General features: G+C 33.3%; 1 protein-coding gene and 2 pseudogenes across 1 annotated transcript; 2 read left to right on the plus strand and 1 right to left on the minus strand.

Annotated features, from left to right (window-relative positions):
- The first annotated feature begins 13,797 nt into the window (after positions 1–13,797).
- Positions 13,798–14,431, plus strand: LOC129250127 (NADH-ubiquinone oxidoreductase chain 6-like; annotated as a pseudogene).
- Positions 14,432–14,435: 4 nt separating this feature from the next.
- On the plus strand, positions 14,436–15,582 carry LOC129250128 (cytochrome b-like; annotated as a pseudogene).
- A 4,687-nt stretch (positions 15,583–20,269) lies between these two features.
- Positions 20,270–20,974, minus strand: LOC129250130 (E3 SUMO-protein ligase ZBED1-like). The gene is made up of 2 exons (XM_054889774.1): positions 20,917–20,974; positions 20,270–20,847 (listed from the first exon to the last, which is right to left on the minus strand). Exons 1-2 carry the CDS (start codon positions 20,945–20,947, stop codon positions 20,270–20,272), a joined length of 609 nt encoding a protein of 202 aa, XP_054745749.1. The 5' UTR covers positions 20,948–20,974.
- Positions 20,975–21,237: the final 263 nt, after the last annotated feature.

The raw sequence follows: 21,237 nt of genomic DNA on the forward strand, positions 1-21,237 counted from the left end.
TGAGGGATGCGTGATGTTGTCTGCGTTGGACCTACTGTGCGTTTCGCAAAATGGGGAGTGGCCTGATGTTGTCGGGAGGCCGCGCCACGGGGGGCGATTGCGGGTGCAGAGCTCTGCAGCAGGGGGCAACGTAGTCACGCGTCCACTCACGGGTGGTGTGCAGGCCGGAGCACCTCCGAAAGTGACACCAGCCACTGCAAGAACTGCATTGGACAGTTGTCAGGTTCCGAGGTACTACGGTCTGGCACACGGAGAAGACTGCTGGTTTGTCCCCGCACTGGGGTAGGAGCAGGAGGGTTGTGGGTTGGAAAGGGAGTCGTGTTGCTCTTGGGGGCTCCTGGCCGTTGAGGTGTTATTAGTGGCGGCAGTGTGGTGTGCCGGCACTGAGGGCAGTGTCGCCGTAGAGGCGGTGACCGCCTGTGGGCGGGAGCAACACGTGGCCACATACCTTGTGGACCACTCCCTGTGAGTCTTAAGGCCTGAACAGGTCTTAAGATGGCACCACCCGTTGCACTGGTTACACCTAACCGAGGTGGAGTTCGGGTGGAGCCGTTTGTGGCAAATGCAGCAGTAAAATACTTCAGGTCCGGGGTTGGGTTCGACGCCAGCCCGGAAGAGAAGTATTTGGAGCAAACTGGCTGCAATGAGTTGCTCCTGTGACGAAAGGTTTAGGGTAAAATACGGTGCACTAGACAGGGCTAGTGTACTGGGGCGGCAGCCCTTGGTCGGGAGTAAAAACCCGAGTCATTCCGGTAACGTAGAACCGGCTGCCATGGGAATGCCACGGGCAATGTCTTCTTCGTCGATTTCCTCAATTTTCGACTGACATTTCATGAGTTTTTCACTGTGGGAGTTCAATATGTCGAGTCGGCACTCCAATTCGATTGGATCTAGCGACATGGTCTTTTCAAGGAGACCCGTTTTTATGCGCACTATGCTGGTTTTTGCAACAGTTCTCTGGCGCTTTAAAGACTTTAAGTCAATCATCTCCTTACTTGGAGAGAGACTTGAAATAGCAGTCTTTGGTTTACTCATGTTTTGAGATTAAAGTTCGCTGCTTTAGCCTGTGGCTTTTGTAAAATGAAAACGGTTCTGGAAGTTTGTCAGCACGAAAACGAAAACGAAAGCGATAATACTGAAATATATTATATAATAGCTCAAACTTGACCAGAACCAACGAAAACGAGACGAAAATAAGCAGCGAACAATTGAGTCTTTGCTCAAACAAGATTTGTATTGTCGAAAAACAAAAAAAAAATTTTTTTTTTTTTGAAAATATTGTGGTTGATTAACAAACCGCAATTTTGTTTGGTGTTTTGAAAAAATCCCGAAAATAAACCGAAAAATAGTACTCGCAAATTATTTGGCGACAAACAAGTTCCTCTACCTCGGGTCCCACTGTATCCTTCACTTCATAGGCAGTATATAGATATGTATTATATGTATATAGATATGTATATATATAAGTATATAAGTTTATTTGCATATAAAAAGTGGATACAAGAGATGCCAACAATTGAAGCCCTTATACTGTGAGACGATTATTAGCAACTGTAATAATCTCGGTCAATCACAAAGCCAATTTCTAGCTTCAATTTTTCGCACTCAATACCTGTTTATCGTGGACTGGTTTGTTTCCAGCTTGAACTTCCCTTTGGCAGGCCACGCAGTTGCAGGTCATTCCTCCCTCGATGTAACGGTGTAACGGTTGGTATTGGTGGTGAACAGTTGGTGGCTGATGAATATTACAGCTGTAGTTTCACTCCCCTTCGTTGGCGATGTTCTATATGTTTTTTTTTTTAACTTTTTTGGCTATAAATATTTTATTTTGTTTATATGTTAAACAATTTTTTTTTTTTTTTCAAATAATTTTAGCCTTTTTTGATAGATATTTAATTTTTCTGTTTTTTTTTTTTTTTGTTTTGTTTTTTGGGGCCTCACTGTCACTGTGCACTTTTTCCACGTCACTGCGCTTGTTTTTGTATATGCATATACATATGTATGTACATTTATTAGTTTAGCTGTCTGTTTGTCTGTTTTGTTATTTTTCTTTGGTTTTTTGTTTGCGAGACGACTTTTGTTTTGCAACGGACCGCGCAGGCAATATTCTTTTACTAATTTAGTTGGTTATTTAATTTAATTCTTAGTTATATTATTAAATATTTTGCGCGCACAAATTGCCAACTTGTGGTCTTTTGTCACTATCACTTTGTGTTTTTTTTATACCAAATACATATATTTTAGAAATAACTTCGGTAGCAATTTTTTGCTTTTCAAGCTTAGCTTAACTATTATCATGGATAGATAGGTACAATTGTTTTTTTTTTTTTTTTTTACCACTTTCGCACTACTGTCCCTGCTCGGGCGCCATGAAAAATCTTCACTATTTTGTGAAAATAATTAATATATTAATATAATAATGATGTTAATTTAAAAAAACACTTTGCTTAGGGTGGAAGCGCGAAATATAACGAATAATGCCTGTAACGCCGCGTAATTAAAAAGGAAAACACCGTGCACGTCCGATTACAATTTCAATAGTGGAGTTTATTACACATGTACTGTCCTTATATTAGGCCTAAAACTAAGATACGAGAAATAGCGGAAATGGAAGAACAGTAAGTGGAGAGTTAGAGAGAGTTTGCAGTTGACTAAATAGAAATAGGAAGAACGGAAAGTAGGTATAGTTGTAGAATAAAGTCAATGTTCGGAAGTAAATAGAAATAGCGACAGCGAGAAACAGTAAAGTATACTACATACCTACTTATAAATAAACAATATAAAATAACTTAATATTAAGCTTTAATACAATTTCAATTTTTAAGCAATTTTTAAACAATATAAAATAACTTAATATTAAGCGTTAATACAATTTCAATTTTTTTAAATTCAATATTATTTAATTTATTTTATTCTAATTTACATTATATTATTAGTTTGCCAGAATCTGGCTTAACAGACACCGTAGAAGTCATTTTACTGGCTACAACTGAGTACAATAAGTCGATCCATTCGGTCATCGACCAGAGACCAGTTGATGTGGTTCAGGCGCACCCAGATGAGCCACAAGAAAAAATACAAGAAAAGATCAGAAACGCTCAGACGATGCTCAGAGCTAGGGAGAACGCAAATCGGCAGAATAGGGTCTTCGACGTTGGTGACAAAGTTTTGGTCAAGTCCAACCGACGACTCGGAAACAAACTCACACCTTTATGTGATGAGAAGGCCGTGGAAGCAGACCTGGGGACCGAAGTCCTCATTAGAGGGAGGGTGGTCCACAAGGACAACCTAAGGTGACTCCCTTGTTTTTTTTTTACACCTTTTTTTAAGCCACTAGGCAAACTCGTATAAGTTAGATATAGTTGTTCAACTTACTTTTAGCCACTTGGTATAGTTTTTATAAAACTTTCTTGGTGGTGGGCCTTAAAAAGAAAAACAAAAAAATTGCTAAAAAAGAAGAAAACAACCTCATTTCACAGGTTTGGATCCATATTACTCCTTTCCTTATCCCTGGCTTCGGCACATGTCATCGACTACTCGCGTGCCAGGTACATTCCCATCGTCGACGGCGAAATCTTGGTATGGGAGAAATACGCCTATGTCAGGCACTCGGCAAACCTCTCAGAGTACGCGCGAATGGTGGAAGAAACAGTCAAATTAATTGACATGTTCCCGCTATCCCACATGAAAAAACTTCTAAGTGTGGACACGGCACATCTACAAGACCTATTGGAGGCGTTAGGCACACACCATAGGGTACACCCGATGCCGATGATTTAGAGCAGATTAGGTTTACTGAAATGCAATTAATAAATGCCAATAATAGACAGATAGAAATAAACCCTAGAGTTCAGGACCAGCTTAACCAGTTAACAATCACTGTCAACAGAATTCTCAAGACAGCCAAAAACTCACAAGTTGACACTAGCCATTTATTTGAAACACTACTGTCTAGAAACAGAATGCTAATGATGGAGTTGCAAAATTTAATGCTTGCTATTACTCTTGCAAAGGCTAAAATTGTTAGCCCAAACATTTTGGACCACTCAGATTTGAAATCAATTTGGCTAGAGGAACCCACCAACACTCCCATAGGAGATCTTATGTCCGTTGCGTCCGTAAAAGTTCTTCAATCCATTAACACCATACACTTCATAATTAAATTCCCCAAGATTAAAAGAGCTTGCAGAAAGATCACGATTTATCCTGTCGTCCACAAGAACTTCATAGTGCGATTGCTTGACAACGTCATAGCCGAATGCGATGGAGAAACCCACACACTGCAGAGTTGCGCCGCTTCACCTGGAGCCACATTTTGTCGTCTGGCTTTGGAAAGTTCATGTGCCAAAGAGCTCCATGCAGGTGGCACGGCACACTGCGAGATCCAGCCGAGCAACCTGGAAATAATCACCCATGTAGATGACGGAATCATCATCCTCAACGACGGGTCCGCAAGGATTCAGGTGGACAACGGCACTGAGATCCAGGTACAAGGCACGCATCTCATCACGTTCGGAGACCGAGTCGCAATTAACGGGACTCTGTTTTACAATCACAACAACGTACGCAATAGAGTCCCGGGTATTGCCAATTCTCCCTTGCTGAACATCACTGCCACCCAAGATGTCCTCAGCCTCCCTTACCTTCATCGTTTGAATGAACGTAATCTAGAGGTGATACAGCAATTCGAGAAAAACGCCGGAACTGATCAAGCTTATCGTGTGGCATTCATAATTGGAGCCATATGCTGTGCTTTAATCTGCATTGGCCTCACTCTTTGTCGAATCATCGGTGCAAAGAAGTCTGCAAAGCAGTTACGAGAAGTCGTCGCCGGGATTGGGTCGGCCGAGGACGGCCTTATACTTGAAGGGGGAGTAGTTAACAAATAACACTTAATATAGGATATTTCATAAGTTTATAATCAACCCTCGCTATCGCGTGCTTCATAAGTTAAGAAACAGCCCTCGCAATTGCGACATTACATAAGTTGTATCAGCGCGCTATAGCTGCAATGGTCAGCGACGGTAACCGGACACTTTTGTTTTGCTGCAAGAGTTTCCGTTATCGCCAAAGATTTTGCTGAGTCGGCTTGCCGACCATGACATTGTGGCGTGATGCGAGTTTTGGCTTAGCTTAAGTGAAATATTCTATATATTTAGAAATTAGTTTGAATACAGCGCGCTTCCAATAAGTCGCTTAAATAAATATTCACTCCGGCACTTGGCCGTTAAATAATTTGTTTTATTGTCTGAGCCCGAGGCTAGCAATAAGAGGCACAGTTCGCCTCTCAACCTAATCTTCACCCGCAACAGGACCGGAGAATATTAATTTATACAATACGGTTTCGAACAAAAGTAAATCATGCCAGCCTGCGTATTGATTCACGCAAAATAACTGTTCTTAGGCTCAATATAATTAAAAACAATATTTATTTCATACAAATAAATATATATATATATATGTATATATGTCGCAGAATAGGCTTATTTGCCCATTGTACTAATTCCAGCTAATTGCCGATTCTACCAATTCCAGCTAAATAAGAGCTAGGTATGAACATTGTACGTCTGTGTATATTTTTCGGTGGCGCCATATTTCTGTAAGTATAAATTTGTGCACGACGACAGAGGGCTAATGAAGAATTTTGTGAAAGCTTTGGCAAAAAAACCGGAAAACACAGCCCTTAAATACTTAAAAACCAAGTTCCCAAGATTGTTAACAGAGAAAATCAAAGCGGGTATATTCGTCGGTCCACAGATAAAGAAATTGTTTACGGACACAGAATTTTAACAATGCCTTGACAGTTCCGAAGCTAAAGATTGGAAAGCGTTCCAAAAAGTTGTTCGTGGATTCTTGGGAAACAACAAGAGCAACAACGACCGTCAATTGATTCATACAATGATGAAATACTTTAAAACTATTGGTTAGTATTGTAAAACGTACATACTCCAAAATACATTTATCATATAAATTGATTGGAAAGTTATTGGAAAATTTACAATTAACATTGTTTTTGTTAAAATGCACCTACTTCACAGTCATTTGGATTTTTTTCCTCCGAATTTGGGGGCTGAAAGTGATGAACAAGGCGAGCGATTTCATCAAGATATTGCTACGATTGAAAAGGGATCAAGGAATGATGAGCGACTACTGCTGGATGCAACTTCGTGAAGATTCCGTGCAACATAAAAGAAGAAGTTTGAGAGGAAAAGTATATTTTCGACCTCAAACACAGCCAAGTCAAAAGCTGCAAAATCACACGTGTTGACTTTATGGGTCATAACTTCTGCAATTTTTCGTCGATTCAGACAAACTTAGGCTCAAAATGTAGGTGACAAAATTGCCTTTCAGAAAACCTATCTTATGTCGATATAAAGCAATTTTTTGTCCCAGAAAAAAGTTAATAAACTTTAATAGTTTAGTAAAAAACGTCAAAAATGCCTTTTTTTACTTTCAACAGCTGTTTTGCGAAAATTACGACTTCCATTGAGACGAATAATGTATTGCCATGTAGGTTATATGTGTGCCTTTCGAAATTTATGCACTTCAAAGAAATGGCGCGCAGTGTTTTCGAGATTGCAGGTAATAACTGCACTATTGCCTGAAAAACAGGTTTTTTGGGAATATCTCGGAAGCCGTTCTTTGAAAAAAAAAAATAAAATTCATTTTTGGTTTCAGCGACCTCTAATTAGTCTAAGAAACGCCTTTTGGTCGAGAACCATTTTTGGTGTATACTAGTGTAATAGAATAATAGCTGGTAGAATTGTTCAAATTACTTCAATAGTTTGTCCATGTAGTAGATTTCGATTTCTATATGAACTAAAAAATAATATAAATATTAAATAACCTACTAAAGGTGTGATTATTACTAAAATTATAAGAGTATGATCGTGAAAAAATGATAATTGTTCTATTAAGGGAGAGGCACTGTCTTGAAGGCCAAGGGCTGCTCATGTTGTCATTATATAAAAATAACTAAGGATTTACTAAATAATTCTAATAAAAGTAAAATACTTTATATATGGAGCTTAAATCCATTGCACTAATCTGCCATATTAGAAATTAGTTAAAAGTGGTAATTCAGAATAACTGTGTTCAGCGGGAGGGGTGTTTTGAAGTCATTCAAATGATGAACTTAGTTGTATAGGGTAAATAACTTGTCGTAGGGAAATTATACTTTTTAATAATAAATAAGAAGAATAAAAGTCCTATTAATGAAATAGAAGATCCAATAGTTGAGATAATATTTCATGTTGTATATGCATCTGGGTAATCTGAGTACCGTCGAGGTATTCCTGCTAGTCCTAAGAAGTGTTGGGGGAAGAATGTTAAATTTACTCCAATGATTATAATAATAAATTGACTCCTTAGGATTTATATTTAATCCAGTAAGTAAAGGATATCAGTGAATAAATCCAGCTATAGTTGCGAGTATTCCTCCTGTAGATAGTACATAGTTGAGGTGTGCTACAACATAATAAGTATCATGTAAAATAATATCTAATAGGTCTATGGATAAGTTCGTGCGGTTTTACAACAGATGGCGTAACTTGATTATTATTCCATCGATCCACATTTCCAAACATTCATTGGAGAGCTACTGTCGTAAGGCACAAACGTCAGTATAAGTTTTTTATTTGAAGCGTAAACAACAATATTTTTACCACACTTGAAAATGTCGAATTTCGTGCCAAATAATGTGTTTTTGCGGGGAATTCTTCTTCATTATTTTAATATGAAGAAAAAAGCAGCCGAAAGTCATCGTATCTTGGTGGAAGTTTATGGTGAGCATGCTCTAGCTGAGCGAACGTGCCAGAAGTGGTTTGCACGCTTTAAAAGTGGTGATTTTGGCTTGGAAGACGAAGAACGCGAGGGTGCGCCGCCAAAGTTCATGGATACCGAATTGGAGGAATTGCTCGATCAAGATCCGGCTCAAACGCAAGAAGAGGTTGCAAAAACTTTGGGAGTTGATCAATCAACCATTTCCAAACGTTTAAAAGCCATGGGAATGATCCGAAATTCAAATTTCGAAAAAAACCGCACGAACTTATTCATAGACCTTACAATATCTAGAATAAAAAACAAATCCTAAACCTGGTGAATAACTTAGTTGAGTTGCATGAAGTGTAACTAAAAATCTTAATTCCCGTTGGTACGGCAATAATTACACAGGTCTGCAAAACAATGGGTTCGGAATGTTCTATAAAAGTGTAGTGTCATTTCCGAAGTAATTTTTTGCGTAGAATCCGAATCCGGGGTTTAAATTGCTCTATCACGTCAGGACTTTGAGATATCCTAACCTAAAAGTGCAAAAAACGCTGTTTTTGCCCATTTTTGAGGTTATGTAGCTACGAGGATTTTGCTCTTCATAAAAAAGTAGACATGGTATTTTAAGTTATGAGTCTACATTTAAAACAGGAAGACCTATACTTTAAAATACTATGTTTCCTTTTTTATGAAGAGCAAAATCTGTGTAGCTACATAACCTCAAAAATGGGCAAAAACAGCGTTTTTGCACTTTTAGGTTAGGATATCTGAAAATCCTGACGTGATAGAGCAATTTAAACCCCGGATTCGGATACTTCGAAAATGAAACCACACTTCCTAGAACAAAATGTTGTTTACCTGTGTTATAGTAGCTGATGTAAAATATGCTCGTGTATCTACGTATATTCCAACAGTAAATATGTGATGAGCTCATACAATAAATCCCAATAATCCTATTGCTATTATTGCATAAATTATTCCTAAAGGACCAAATGTTTCCTTTTTTACCTGACTCTTGACTAATAATATGTGAAATTATTCCAAATACAGATAAAATTAGAATATAAACTTGTAGATGACCAAAAAATCAAAATAAATGTTGATATAAAATTGGATCTCCTCCTCCAGCGGGATCAAAAAATGATGTATTTAAGTTTCGATCTGTTAATAATATTGCAATTGCACCAGCTAGTACTGGTAAGGATAAAAGTAACAATAGTGCTGTTAATACTACAAATCATACAAATAATGGTATTCGATCAAATGTTATACCAGTAGATCGTATATTATTACTGTTGTAATAAAATTTACTGCCCCTAGGATTGATGAAATTCCATCTAAATGTAGGGTAAGACTCCGTCAGAAAATATGAGATTTGCAAGTGGTCTTTCGATTTCTTTGAAACTTTGGGAAATATTAGTTCTAGGTAAGATACATTCGAGCCTAAAAGGATTTTGAAAAATTTTCAAAATTGAGTCATCTACGCCATGTTGAAAATCGGGACCGTGTTTTTTTCAAAAATCAATATTTCTTGAACCGTTGGATGGATTTCAATGCAATTTACAGACAATATAGAAACAAATAAGTAGTTTAAATTAGTATTATGTTAAAAAAAAAATTTCGAAATTTTGACCAAAAAAAAGTCAAAAACATTTTTTGAATCAATTTTTAGTTGATTTGGCCAGTTTTTTAGATTTTCTGTTATACACGTAACGATTCCTTATGATTTAACCTTTATTTTGAAAAAAAAAAATTTTATGTTGTCTATAATAGTTCTCGAGATATTGCGATTTTAGTGGTTCGCGCTGCGTTATGTGTTCCTGTATGAAGTGACTGGAGCAGACTGCTGCAGGTCTGTGCGCGTTTTTCTACTCCCGCGCTGCGTAACCGCGAACTTCACGGTGCGCGCTTCCACTAAAATCGCAATATCTCGAGAACTATTATAGACACCATAAAATTTTTTTTTTTCAAAATAAAGGTTAAATCATAAGGAATCGTTACGTGTATAACAGAAAATCTAAAAAACTGGCCAAATCAATTAAAAATTGATTCAAAAAATTTTTTTGACTTTTTTTTGGTCAAAATTTCGAAATTTTTTTTTTAACATAATACTAATTTAAACTACTTATTTGTTTCTATATTGTCTGTAAATTGCATTGAAATCCATCCAACGGTTCAAGAAATATTGATTTTTGAAAAAAACACGGTCCCGATTTTCAACATGGCGTAGATGACTCAATTTTGAAAATTTTTCAAAATCCTTTTAGGCTCGAATGTATCTTACCTAGAACTAATATTTCCCAAAGTTTCAAAGAAATCGAAAGACCACTTGCAAATCTCATATTTTCTGACGGAGTCTTACCCTGTAATTAAAAAATTGCTAAATCTACTAAAGCTCCCCCATGAGCAATTAAAGATGATAATGGAGGATAAACAGTTCATCCTGTACCAGCGCCATTTTCTACTATACTACTTACTAGTAATAATGTAAGAGAAGGGGGTAATAATCAAAATCGTATATTATTTATTCCTGGGAATGCTATATCGGGTGCTCCTAATATTAAAGGTACTAGGGTAAGACTCCGTCAGAAAATATGAGATTTGCAAGTGGTCTTTCGATTTCTTTGAAACTTTGGGAAATATTAGTTCTAGGTAAGATACATTCAAGCCTAAAAGGATTTTGAAAAATTTTCAAAATTGAGTCATCTACGCCATGTTGAATATCGGGACCGTGTTTTTTCAAAAATCAATATTTCTTGAACCGGTGGATGGATTTCAATGCAATTTACAGACAATATAGAAACAAATAAGTAGTTTAAATTAGTATTATGTAAAAAAAAATTTCGAAATTTTGACCAAAAAAAAGTCAAAAAATTTTTTTGAATCAATTTTTAGTTGATTTGGCCACTTTTTTAGATTTTCTGTTATACACGTAACGATTCCTTATGATTTAACCTTTATTTTGAAAAAAAAAAATTTTATGGTGTCTATAATAGTTCTCGAGATATTGCGATTTTAGTGGAAGCGAACACCGTGAATTTCGCGGTTACGCAGCGCAGGAGTAGAAAAACGCGCACAGACCTGCAGCAGTCTGCTCCAGTCACTTCATACAGGAACACATAACGCAGCGCGAACCGTGCGTGCGTACGCGAAAGTGCGTGCGCGCTTCCACTAAAATCGCAATATCTCGAGAACTATTATAGACACCATAAAATTTTTTTTTCAAAATAAAGGTTAAATCATAAGGAATCGTTACGTGTATAACAGAAAATCTAAAAAAGTGGCCAAATCAACTAAAAATTGATTCAAAAAAATTTTTTGACTTTTTTTTGGTCAAAATTTCGAAATTTTTTTTTTACATAATACTAATTTAAACTACTTATTTGTTTCTATATTGTCTGTAAATTGCATTGAAATCCATCCACCGGTTCAAGAAATATTGATTTTTGAAAAAACACGGTCCCGATATTCAACATGGCGTAGATGACTCAATTTTGAAAATTTTTCAAAATCCTTTTAGGCTTGAATGTATCTTACCTAGAACTAATATTTCCCAAAGCTTCAAAGAAATCGAAAGACCACTTGCAAATCTCATATTTTCTGACGGAGTCTTACCCACTAATCAATTTCCGAACCCTCCAATTGTAATAGGTATTACTATAAAAAAAGTATTACAGATGCGTGAGTTGTTACAATTACATTATAAATTTGGTCATCTCCAATTAAGGCTCCTGGGTGTCCTAATTCAGTTCGAATTAGAATTATAAGAGATGTTCCTACTATACCAGCTCATGCTCCGAAAATAAAATATATTGTTCCAATATCTTTATGATTTGTTGAAAATAATCATTGACGCGATTAAGGCAACTAAATTATTATTTTTTTATTATTTATAGGATTAAATGGCTGAAGACTAGGCGATAGATTGTAAATCTATTTATAAGAATAAATTATTTTTAATCAAAACAAATTTACTAAATAAATAGATACCCAGAGCTCTATAGTCAATAATGACATAAGACTGCAATTCTAAAGGAGTAAATATAGTATTACTAAGGCTTAAAAAATTTAACTCATATTTATAGCTTTGAAGGTTATTAGTTTATTTAACTTAAAGCCTTTAATTCTATAATAAAAATAAAAATAATCTTTTAATTTAAAAAAAGTAAACTACTTTCAAAAATAAATGAAGGAAAGGATTTACTAAATAAATAGATCTACCTAAATTTATTTTACTTTATAAGGTTACATAAACAATAGATACTAAAATTAATTTAAATGTTGAAATAAAAGATACAATTATTATGCATTTAAAAAAAATAGAGTAATTAAAGTTATTAATAAACAGATAAGTTAAGATATTTTGATATATATATACATATATATAATTGGCGCGTACACCCTTTTTGGGTGTTTGGCCGAACTCCTCCTCCTATTTGTGGTGTGCGTCTTGATGTTGTTCCACAAATGGAGATCTTTTCTTCGGCACACCTCCATCCGATGGTCCAAATTTTCGATGACGCTGAGGCATAATTCAGGTTCTATGCCGTTAATGTGCCGAATTATCTCATCCTTAACTCTTGAATTGTTGCTGACTTATCGACGTACACCTTTTCTTTAAAGTAACCCCAAAGAAAGAAGTCCAACGGTGTCAAATCACATGATCTTGGCGGCCAATTGACATCGCGCAAAGAGCCATTGTTTCCTTAGCTGTGAGACAAGTGGCACCGTCCTGTTGAAACCATATATCCTCCACATCCATATCTTCCAATTCGAGCCATAAAAAGTTCGTTATGATCTCACGATAGCGAACAATATTCACAGTAACTGCCTGACCGGCCTCATTTCTGAAAAAAATACTTCCCAATGATGCCGCCGGCCCATAAACCGCAACAGTCACTTTGTGGGTGCATTGGTTTTTCGGCAATCACTCTTGATTATCATTCGCTTAAATGCGGCAATTTTGCTTATTGTCGAATCCAGTGACGTGAAAATGTGCCTCATCACTGAAGATGATTTTCTTCGAAAATTGGTCATTCACTGTTGCCATTTCCTGCCACCATTCTGACCATTGACGACGCATGAAATCGTCAAGAGGCTTTAGTCCTTGAGTCAATTGCACCTTGTAAGCGTGTAAATGAAAGTCTTTATGCATAATGTTCATCAACGACGAGCGTGCTCGATTTCCATCGTTCAAATTGAATTAATCTTAAATTGAAAAATATAAAATAAAATGCAGAAAGAAACTTGAGGTTTAGGTGTGGTTTACATTCAACATAGGCCCTTGACATTTAACCACCCTTTATAAATAAAAAAATCCTACTAGTATATGTAAAAAAACTAATTAAGTATAAAATAAAAGATAAATTCCAGCTTGTAAGCGTTCAGGTAGATACTCTCACCCTAAAAGTCAAAAATAAAGTAGGAATTAATATTCTTTCAAAAATATATAAAATATAAATAAGTTTATTCTACCAAAAGTTAAAACTAAACATAATAATAAAATAATACATTAATTAAAAAAAAATTCCCGTAATTATTATATTTATTAATAGATTCACTAGAAGTAATTATAACAGTACAAATTCAAAAAACCCAATAAACTTAATCCATAAGAAATAACGTCAAATCCTAAAACATAAGAAATATTAACAAAATAATTTGTACAATAATTAATTAAAATTAAAATAAAACTTACCAGAAATAGTAAACTTTGAAATGTTCAAAATGAATTTATAATAAAACAAAAAGGTATAAAAAAATTATTATAAAAATTCACTTTAATATTGTAATACAATAATTGATTGAAAGTGATCATTTCCATGAGTTCAAATTATAGATAACAAAATTCACAAACACGAAAAGTTGAAAATATTATACTTAAATATCTTCTAAAATCTATAAAATTCAGACAATAAATATTTGCTATTAAAAACAAAAACAAATACCACCTATTAAAATTAAAAAACAGGGTAATCCCCAATGTAATAATATTAACATTAAAAATTTTAATAATTTAACCAAAAAAATATGTCTTGTAAATCAAAAATAAGAATTCATCTTTTGAAACTTGAAGAGAAAAGAAATAACTTTATCATTAGGCCCCAAAATTAATATTTTAAATAAACTACCTCCTGATATTATACAATTAACCCTATACTCCACAACATTAATTTCTAGTCTTATTTTCATTCAAATAAATCATCCATTAGCAATAGGGCTAATATTATTAATTCAAACAATACAAATTTGTCTTCTAACTGGATTAATAGCTAAAAGATTTTGATTCTCATATGTATTATTATTAATTTTTCTAGGAGGAGTAGTAGTATTATTCATCTACGTTACATCCCTAGCATCAAATGAAATATTCTCCCTTTCAATGAAAACCGCCTTCTCATTTATATTAATTTTCATCGTATTAATAAGTACCAGATGACTTATAGATAAATCATATATTTCATTCTTCATTTAAAACAACGAAATACAAACTATATTTAACTTAAATATATTTACAGAAGAAAATTCTTTAAATCATCACAAATTATATAATTATCCAACAAACTTAATTACTATTTTGTTAATAAATTACTTATTAATTACATTAATTGCAGTAGTAAAAATTACTAAATTATTTTACGGACCCCTACGATTAATAAATTAAACCAATGAACAAACCTTTACGAACCCAACACCCCTTATTTAAAATTCCAAACAATGCTTTAGTACACCTTCCTGCTCCAATTAATATCTCAGCTTGATGAAACTTCGGTTCATTGTTAGGATTATGTTTAATTATTCAAATTCTAACAGGTCTTTTCTTAGCTATACATTACACAGCAGATATTAATATAGCTTTCAACAGTGTTAATCATATTTGTTGAGATGTAAATTGTGGTTGATTATTACGAACTTTACAAACTAATGGTGCATCATTTTTCTTCATTTGTATTTATCTACATATTGCCCGAGGAATTTATTATGGTTCATATTTATTTACACCTACATGATTAATAGGAGTACTTCTTCTATTTTTAGTTATAGCAACAGCATTCATAGGTTACGTTTTACCATGAGGACAAATATCATTCTGAGGAGCTACAGTTATTACAAATCTATTATCTGCAATCCCTTATCTAGGAATTGATTTAGTACAATGAGTTTGAGGAGAATTCGCAGTAGATAATGCTACTCTTACACGATTTTTTACATTTCATTTCATTTCCCCATTTATTGTACTAGCAATAACACTAATTCAACTATTATTTTTACATCAAACAGGATCAAATAATCCAATTGGACTAAACTCAAATATTGATAAAATTCCATTTCACCCATATTTTTCATATAAGAACATTGCTGGATTTATCATTATAATTATTGCACTTCTATTGCTAACTTTAATCAACCCTTATTTATTAGGAGACCCAGATAATTTCGTCCCTGCTAATCCTTTAGTAACACCAGTTCATATTCAACCCGAATGATATTTTCTATTTGCATATGCAATTTTACTTTCTTATTCCTAACAAATTAGGAGGAGTTATTGCATTAGTTGTATCAATTGCAATCCTAGCAATTCTACCATTCTGTCATTTAAGAAACTTTCAAGGAATCCAATTTTACCCTATTAATAAAATTCTATTTTGAATTATAATATAGTAGTTACTGTAATTCTATTACCATGAATCGGACCACGACCTGTAGAAGATCCTTATATATTTACTAGTTGGACAAATTTTAGCAGTAGTTTACTTTTCATACTACATTATTAACTCACTAATTCATAAATGATTTGATAATTTAATTACTTAATTAGTTAATGAGCCAAAATTGTTTATTTATATTAATAATATTCTATTATTAAAATATAATTATTTCAATAGTTGGTTCTTTCGTACTAAAATATTATAATTTATTAAAGATAGAAAGCAACCTGGCTTACGCCGGTCTGAACTCAGATCATGTAAGGATTTAAAAGTCGAATAGACTTAACTTTGAACGGCTACACCCAAAAGTATACCTTAATCCAACATCGAGGTCTCAAACTTTTTTGTCGATATGAACTCTAAAAAAAAAATACGCTGTTATCCCTAAAGTAACTTAATCTTATAATCATTATTAATAGATCAATAATTCATAAATTAATGATTTTAAAAAATTAAAAGCTCATTAAATTTTAACATCACCCCAACAAAATAATTAATATTAAAAAAATAAAATAAATCAAAAAAATGAAATTAATGTAATTAATTATAAAGATTTATAGGGTTTCCTCGTCTTTTAATAAAATCTTAGCTTTTTAACTAAAATATAAAATTCTATTATAAATTTATATGAAACAGCTTATACTTCGTCCAACCGTTCATACCAGCCTTTAATTAAAAGACTAATGATTATGCTACCTTTGCACAGTCAGAATACTGCGGCCATTTAAAATTATTCAGTGGGCAAGTGAAACTTAAAATATACTTCTCAATATAAAATATTTTAACAATATTTTAAATACACTATTATAATTTATTATTACATATAAATAAGTAAAAAAATTTATACATTCAATGAAAAGAAAATTATATAATATAAATTATGAAACAATTTGTAACAAACTTACAAACGATTGCTTCTTTGCATACATTTCAAATCAATTATTCAATAATTTTTAATACTTTATTTTAAAGCTTATCCCTTAAAATATTCAAATTAATAAATTTTTAAATTTAAAAAATAAATTAAAAATTACAAATTTGTAAATTAAATTTATTTCTACAAAGACTAAATACTTTTATAAACGAATTAAATTTCATTTCTAATAATTTATTTTAAATAATTTTTATTCATTATTTTGTTTCAAATTATTTTGTTATAGGCCGCACATCGTACTGAGCCTAGCATATGTCCTGTGTCAGAAACACCTTTACTTCGGCATATACAACAATCCGGTGGGCTGCTGCATTCTTTAATTTTGTGTCCTGGCTTCCCGCATCGTATACACAGTCCTTTACCTTTTCTATCAGGCCCTTTACACTGCCATTGTAAGTGTCCGGTTTCAAAGCACCGGAAGCATTTCTTTTTGTCAATGCAGAGTCTCATTTTGCAGTTGATCCATCCTATTTTAACGCGTTCCTTCTGGAGAATTTTGTTTGCGCTTTCTGATGATAGCGTCACATACACTTTTAGCTGTTCTCGGCTGTTTGGTGCTGATAGTTTAACAGTGGTTTCCTCGTTGGTCTCGTCTAACAATTGGTTAACTGCCGTTGCGACGTCGTCTGCTGTAGTCAGTGAATCTAGGTCCCGTATCTCTATCGTTGTTTTATTTTTCAGCTCACTTACGGAAGCGATATCTTTCATCTTGCTCCTCAGAGCTTCATGGAACTCTGGTCCTAGTTTTATACCTTTGTACTATATATATATACTCAATATAAAATATTTTAACAATATTTTAAATATACTAATTTATTATTATTACCTTTTATATAAAATTAATAAAAAAAATTTATAAATTCAATGAAAACAAAATTAAATAATATAAATTATAAAATAATTTGTAACAAACTTACAAACGATTGCTTCTATGCATACATTTCAAATCAATTATTCAATAATTTTTAATATTTTATTTTAAAGCTTATCCCTTAAAATATTCAAATTAATAAATTTTTAAATTTCAAAAATAAATTAAAAATTAAAAATTTGTAAATTAAATTTTTTTCTACAAAAACTAAATACTTTTATAAACGAATTAAATTTCATTTCTAATAATTTATTTTAAATAATTTTTAATAAATTATTAACTCTTATGAAATCGAGATTAATAAATAATTATTAATTATTTGATCAACCCTGATACACAAGGTACAATAAACTAAATTTTCATTTTAATTAAAAATTTTCAATTTATTTCAATATTCTTTCACAAACATAATAAACTATTATTAAAATTATTTTTCCAGTAAAAACTACATAAACATTATTTTATATAATTATTTTTAATAAATTAAATTAACAACAAAAAAATTAATGCATAAATATTAAAATTCAGTTTATATTGATATGCACAAAAATCTTTTCAATGTAAATGAAATACTTTACTTAATAAGCTTTAAATTATCATTCTTGAGGCATCTTCCGGTACATCTACTATGTTACGACTTATCTTATCTTAATAGTAAGAGCGACGGGGAATATGTACATATTTTAGAGCAAAAATCAAATTTTTAATCTTTAAAATTTTACAATCAAATCCACTTTCAAAAAAATATTTCAAATTTAAATCCATTTAAATAATTTTATTGTAACCCATCTCTACTTAAATATAAGCTACACCTTGATCTGATATACATTTTAATAAAAAAATTACTCTAATAAGATAGTCTAATAACGACGGTATATAAACTGAAAAACAAATTTAAGTTAGGTACATCGTGGATTATCAATTACAGGACAGGTTCCTCTGAATAGACTAAAATACCGCCAAATTTTTTTAAGTTTCAAGAACATAACTATTACTACCTTAGTATTTTTTAACAACATTTTAAATAATAGTGTATCTAATCCTAGTTTATTTATAAAATTTACAAGCTTCAATCAAAACTCAATAAAAATAAATACTTTTAAAATTTCCGCCGTAGCCGAATGGGTTGGTGCGTGACTACCATGCGCAATTCACAGCGAGAAAGTCGGTTCGAATCTCAGTGAAACACCAAAATTAAGAAAAATATTTTTCTAATAGCGGTCGCCCCTCGGCAGGCAATGGCAAACCTCCGAGTGTATTTCTGTCATGAAAAAGCTCCTCATAAAAATATCTGCCGTTCGGAGTCGGCTTAAAACTGTAACCATTTGTGGAACAACAAGACGCACACCACAAATAGGAGGATGAGCTCGGCCAAACACCTCAAAAGGGTGTACGCGCCAATTATATATATATATATATATATATATATATATATAATTTAACTTTTACTAAAAATATTTTATCTGTATTATTTGTGTAACCGCGGCTGCTGGCACAAATTTAGCCAATACTATATAAAAGTACTAATTTCAAATTTCTTTGATTTATAAAACTAATTACTGAGAATAAAAAAAAAATTAGTTATTATTAAAATAAATAAAATTTCACAAAAAAATTTACTTATAAAATAAATCAATAACAAAAATACAAGCCAAAATAAAACTTTAATATTTAAATGGAATAAAAAAAATTATTAAATTTAGTTAGATCTATTTACTTAGTAACATAAATTAGGTATATATATATGTAAGACGGAGTATACCAGATAGGCGAGAGAGAGAGAAACGGGGTTGGCGTTAGTCAGTCGTCGGCGGACGGCAGAAACAAGCAGTAGAGCTGCAAAACTATCGATGGTTGCAACATTCAATAGTTTCGATGGTTTGGCAACAAATATTCAATAGTATCGATAGTACTATCGAAAATATTTTCAAATTCAAAAACTTAATAAACGCATACTTAACAATAAAAATTAACATTTTAATAAACATTTCATATGTTTCATATGTTTAACATAATGAGATCCGTCATGGACATAGTAAATCAAAACAAATTTGAATAAAATTAAAATTAAGGATCAGTCTTCTGCCAAGATCCGAGAATTGTGACTAAGAAAAAGGAGCATGTCCACATGCTTAGCTTTTAAGGCAGCTCTTCGTTCCGTTATAATTTGTCCAGCTTTGCTGAACAATCGCTCCGACTCTGTCGATGAAGCAGGAATGCAAAAATATTTCGTAGTAAGATCTTTTATACTATTTTCGTTATGCTGTAAATACGGAAACATTAAACATTTTTGAAGAATTTTTGTTAAGCTACATATCTGCCAATATTTGAGGGGATCAACATCGCCCAAGGAGTGATGTTTCCCAATATATTGTTGTAAATCAATTATTGCATCGGAGCGCTTGGTCCTAGGCAAATTTTCTATGTTGATTTTTACAAATTCATAAAGAGGATGTCGTGTTGGTTTTGGTTGATCAATTGGTGTTGGTGGCTCTGAGGTGGGAGCTGAAGACTTGCTTAGATGAATAAGTTCTTCAATTAAAAGTTTTTCAGCATTTTTGGCATTGTATTGCGAACGGAAACCTTGTTTTTTAAACCTTGGATCAAGCAATGTAGAAATGCTAGTTACTGTGCGATCTTCGTACTTGTACAACCTTTTGATTACGCAATCAATTAAAAATTCGTTTACTTTAAGGCCAACTTCGGTAAGAAGATTTTTTGTGCTATTTTCCAAGTTGTTTAAGAGGCCACAAGTAACTGGAATAACTAGTGATACTGTGACTTTAGGATTCGATGACACTTCTTTGGAAGCAATGTCAAAGGGAGAAAGTATTTGTGACAAGTCTTTTAATATGTTGATTTCGTCAGCTGTGAGAGGCTGTGGCGCTTTCGACAAACTTAGAAGTGTTATATTGATTGCTTCATATGTTTTTAAGACTCTTTCAATCATTAGGAATGCACTGTTCCATCTGGTGGCAACTTCCTGTATTAGACTATATTTAGTTTCCATGTGACTGTCATATAAGATTCATTTGCCAGGGACGTCCACATATCAGTTGTGATGGCACAGTGATTTATTTTGCTGAGCAAATTTTTTAATTTCGGTTTCTGCTCATCAAATAAATTTGTCATCATGACATTAGAGAGGGTAGTCCGCGACGGTAGTTTGTAGCGTGGGTGGAATAGTTTGATAAAGTCGCGAAACTCAGGATCCTCAACTATAGAAAAAGGTTGCATGCCTTGAGCTACAAATTTTATGAGTCCTGAATCAAGCTCTTGTTTGCGCTTTGACGTAGATTCATATGTTGTGTTTAAATATGTATCTATTTTACCAGAAGTGATTGGCAAATCGTTAACACGCTGACCGGGATGCGCACGCTTCAGGTGGTCAAATAAATTTGAGGTATTTCCGCTCGTCTTATACATTTTGCCGCAAGAGCGACACTTTGCCGACATACCGTTGTTTATTTTTTCGAAATGGCCCCACACCGATGATCTTCCGACTCGCTGCCTTTTTGCTAGCTGGTTGTCCTCCTCAATTGCCTCAATGCTGCTGTCTTGTCCATCTTAACAAAGCACATGCATACATAATATAAATTAGTTACTTGCGTTGCTAAGCAGTAAATGGAACTTACCCTGTGAGTTTTTCAAGAGAAATTTGTCCATCCTTCCGCCACCAACACCAACGAAAATTTACCAGCAAATAAACACTTATTTTAATATTTAATTACCTTTTACATATAAATGTATTTCTTACCAAAATTTGCTGCCGACCTGCAAAGTTGCGCCAAAACAAGTGATGTGCAATGTATGGTAATGCCACTATCGATAGTGAACAATAACCATCGATAGCGACGCAAAAATATAAAAATTCGATATATCGATAGTGCCATCGATAGTTTTACAGCTCTAACAAGCAGTACGAAAGCGCGCTAGCGGAGCCATTATTTTTCATT

This window comes from Anastrepha obliqua, chromosome 6 (genome assembly GCF_027943255.1).
Source record: "Anastrepha obliqua isolate idAnaObli1 chromosome 6, idAnaObli1_1.0, whole genome shotgun sequence".
Classification (NCBI taxonomy): Eukaryota; Metazoa; Arthropoda; class Insecta; order Diptera; family Tephritidae; genus Anastrepha; species Anastrepha obliqua.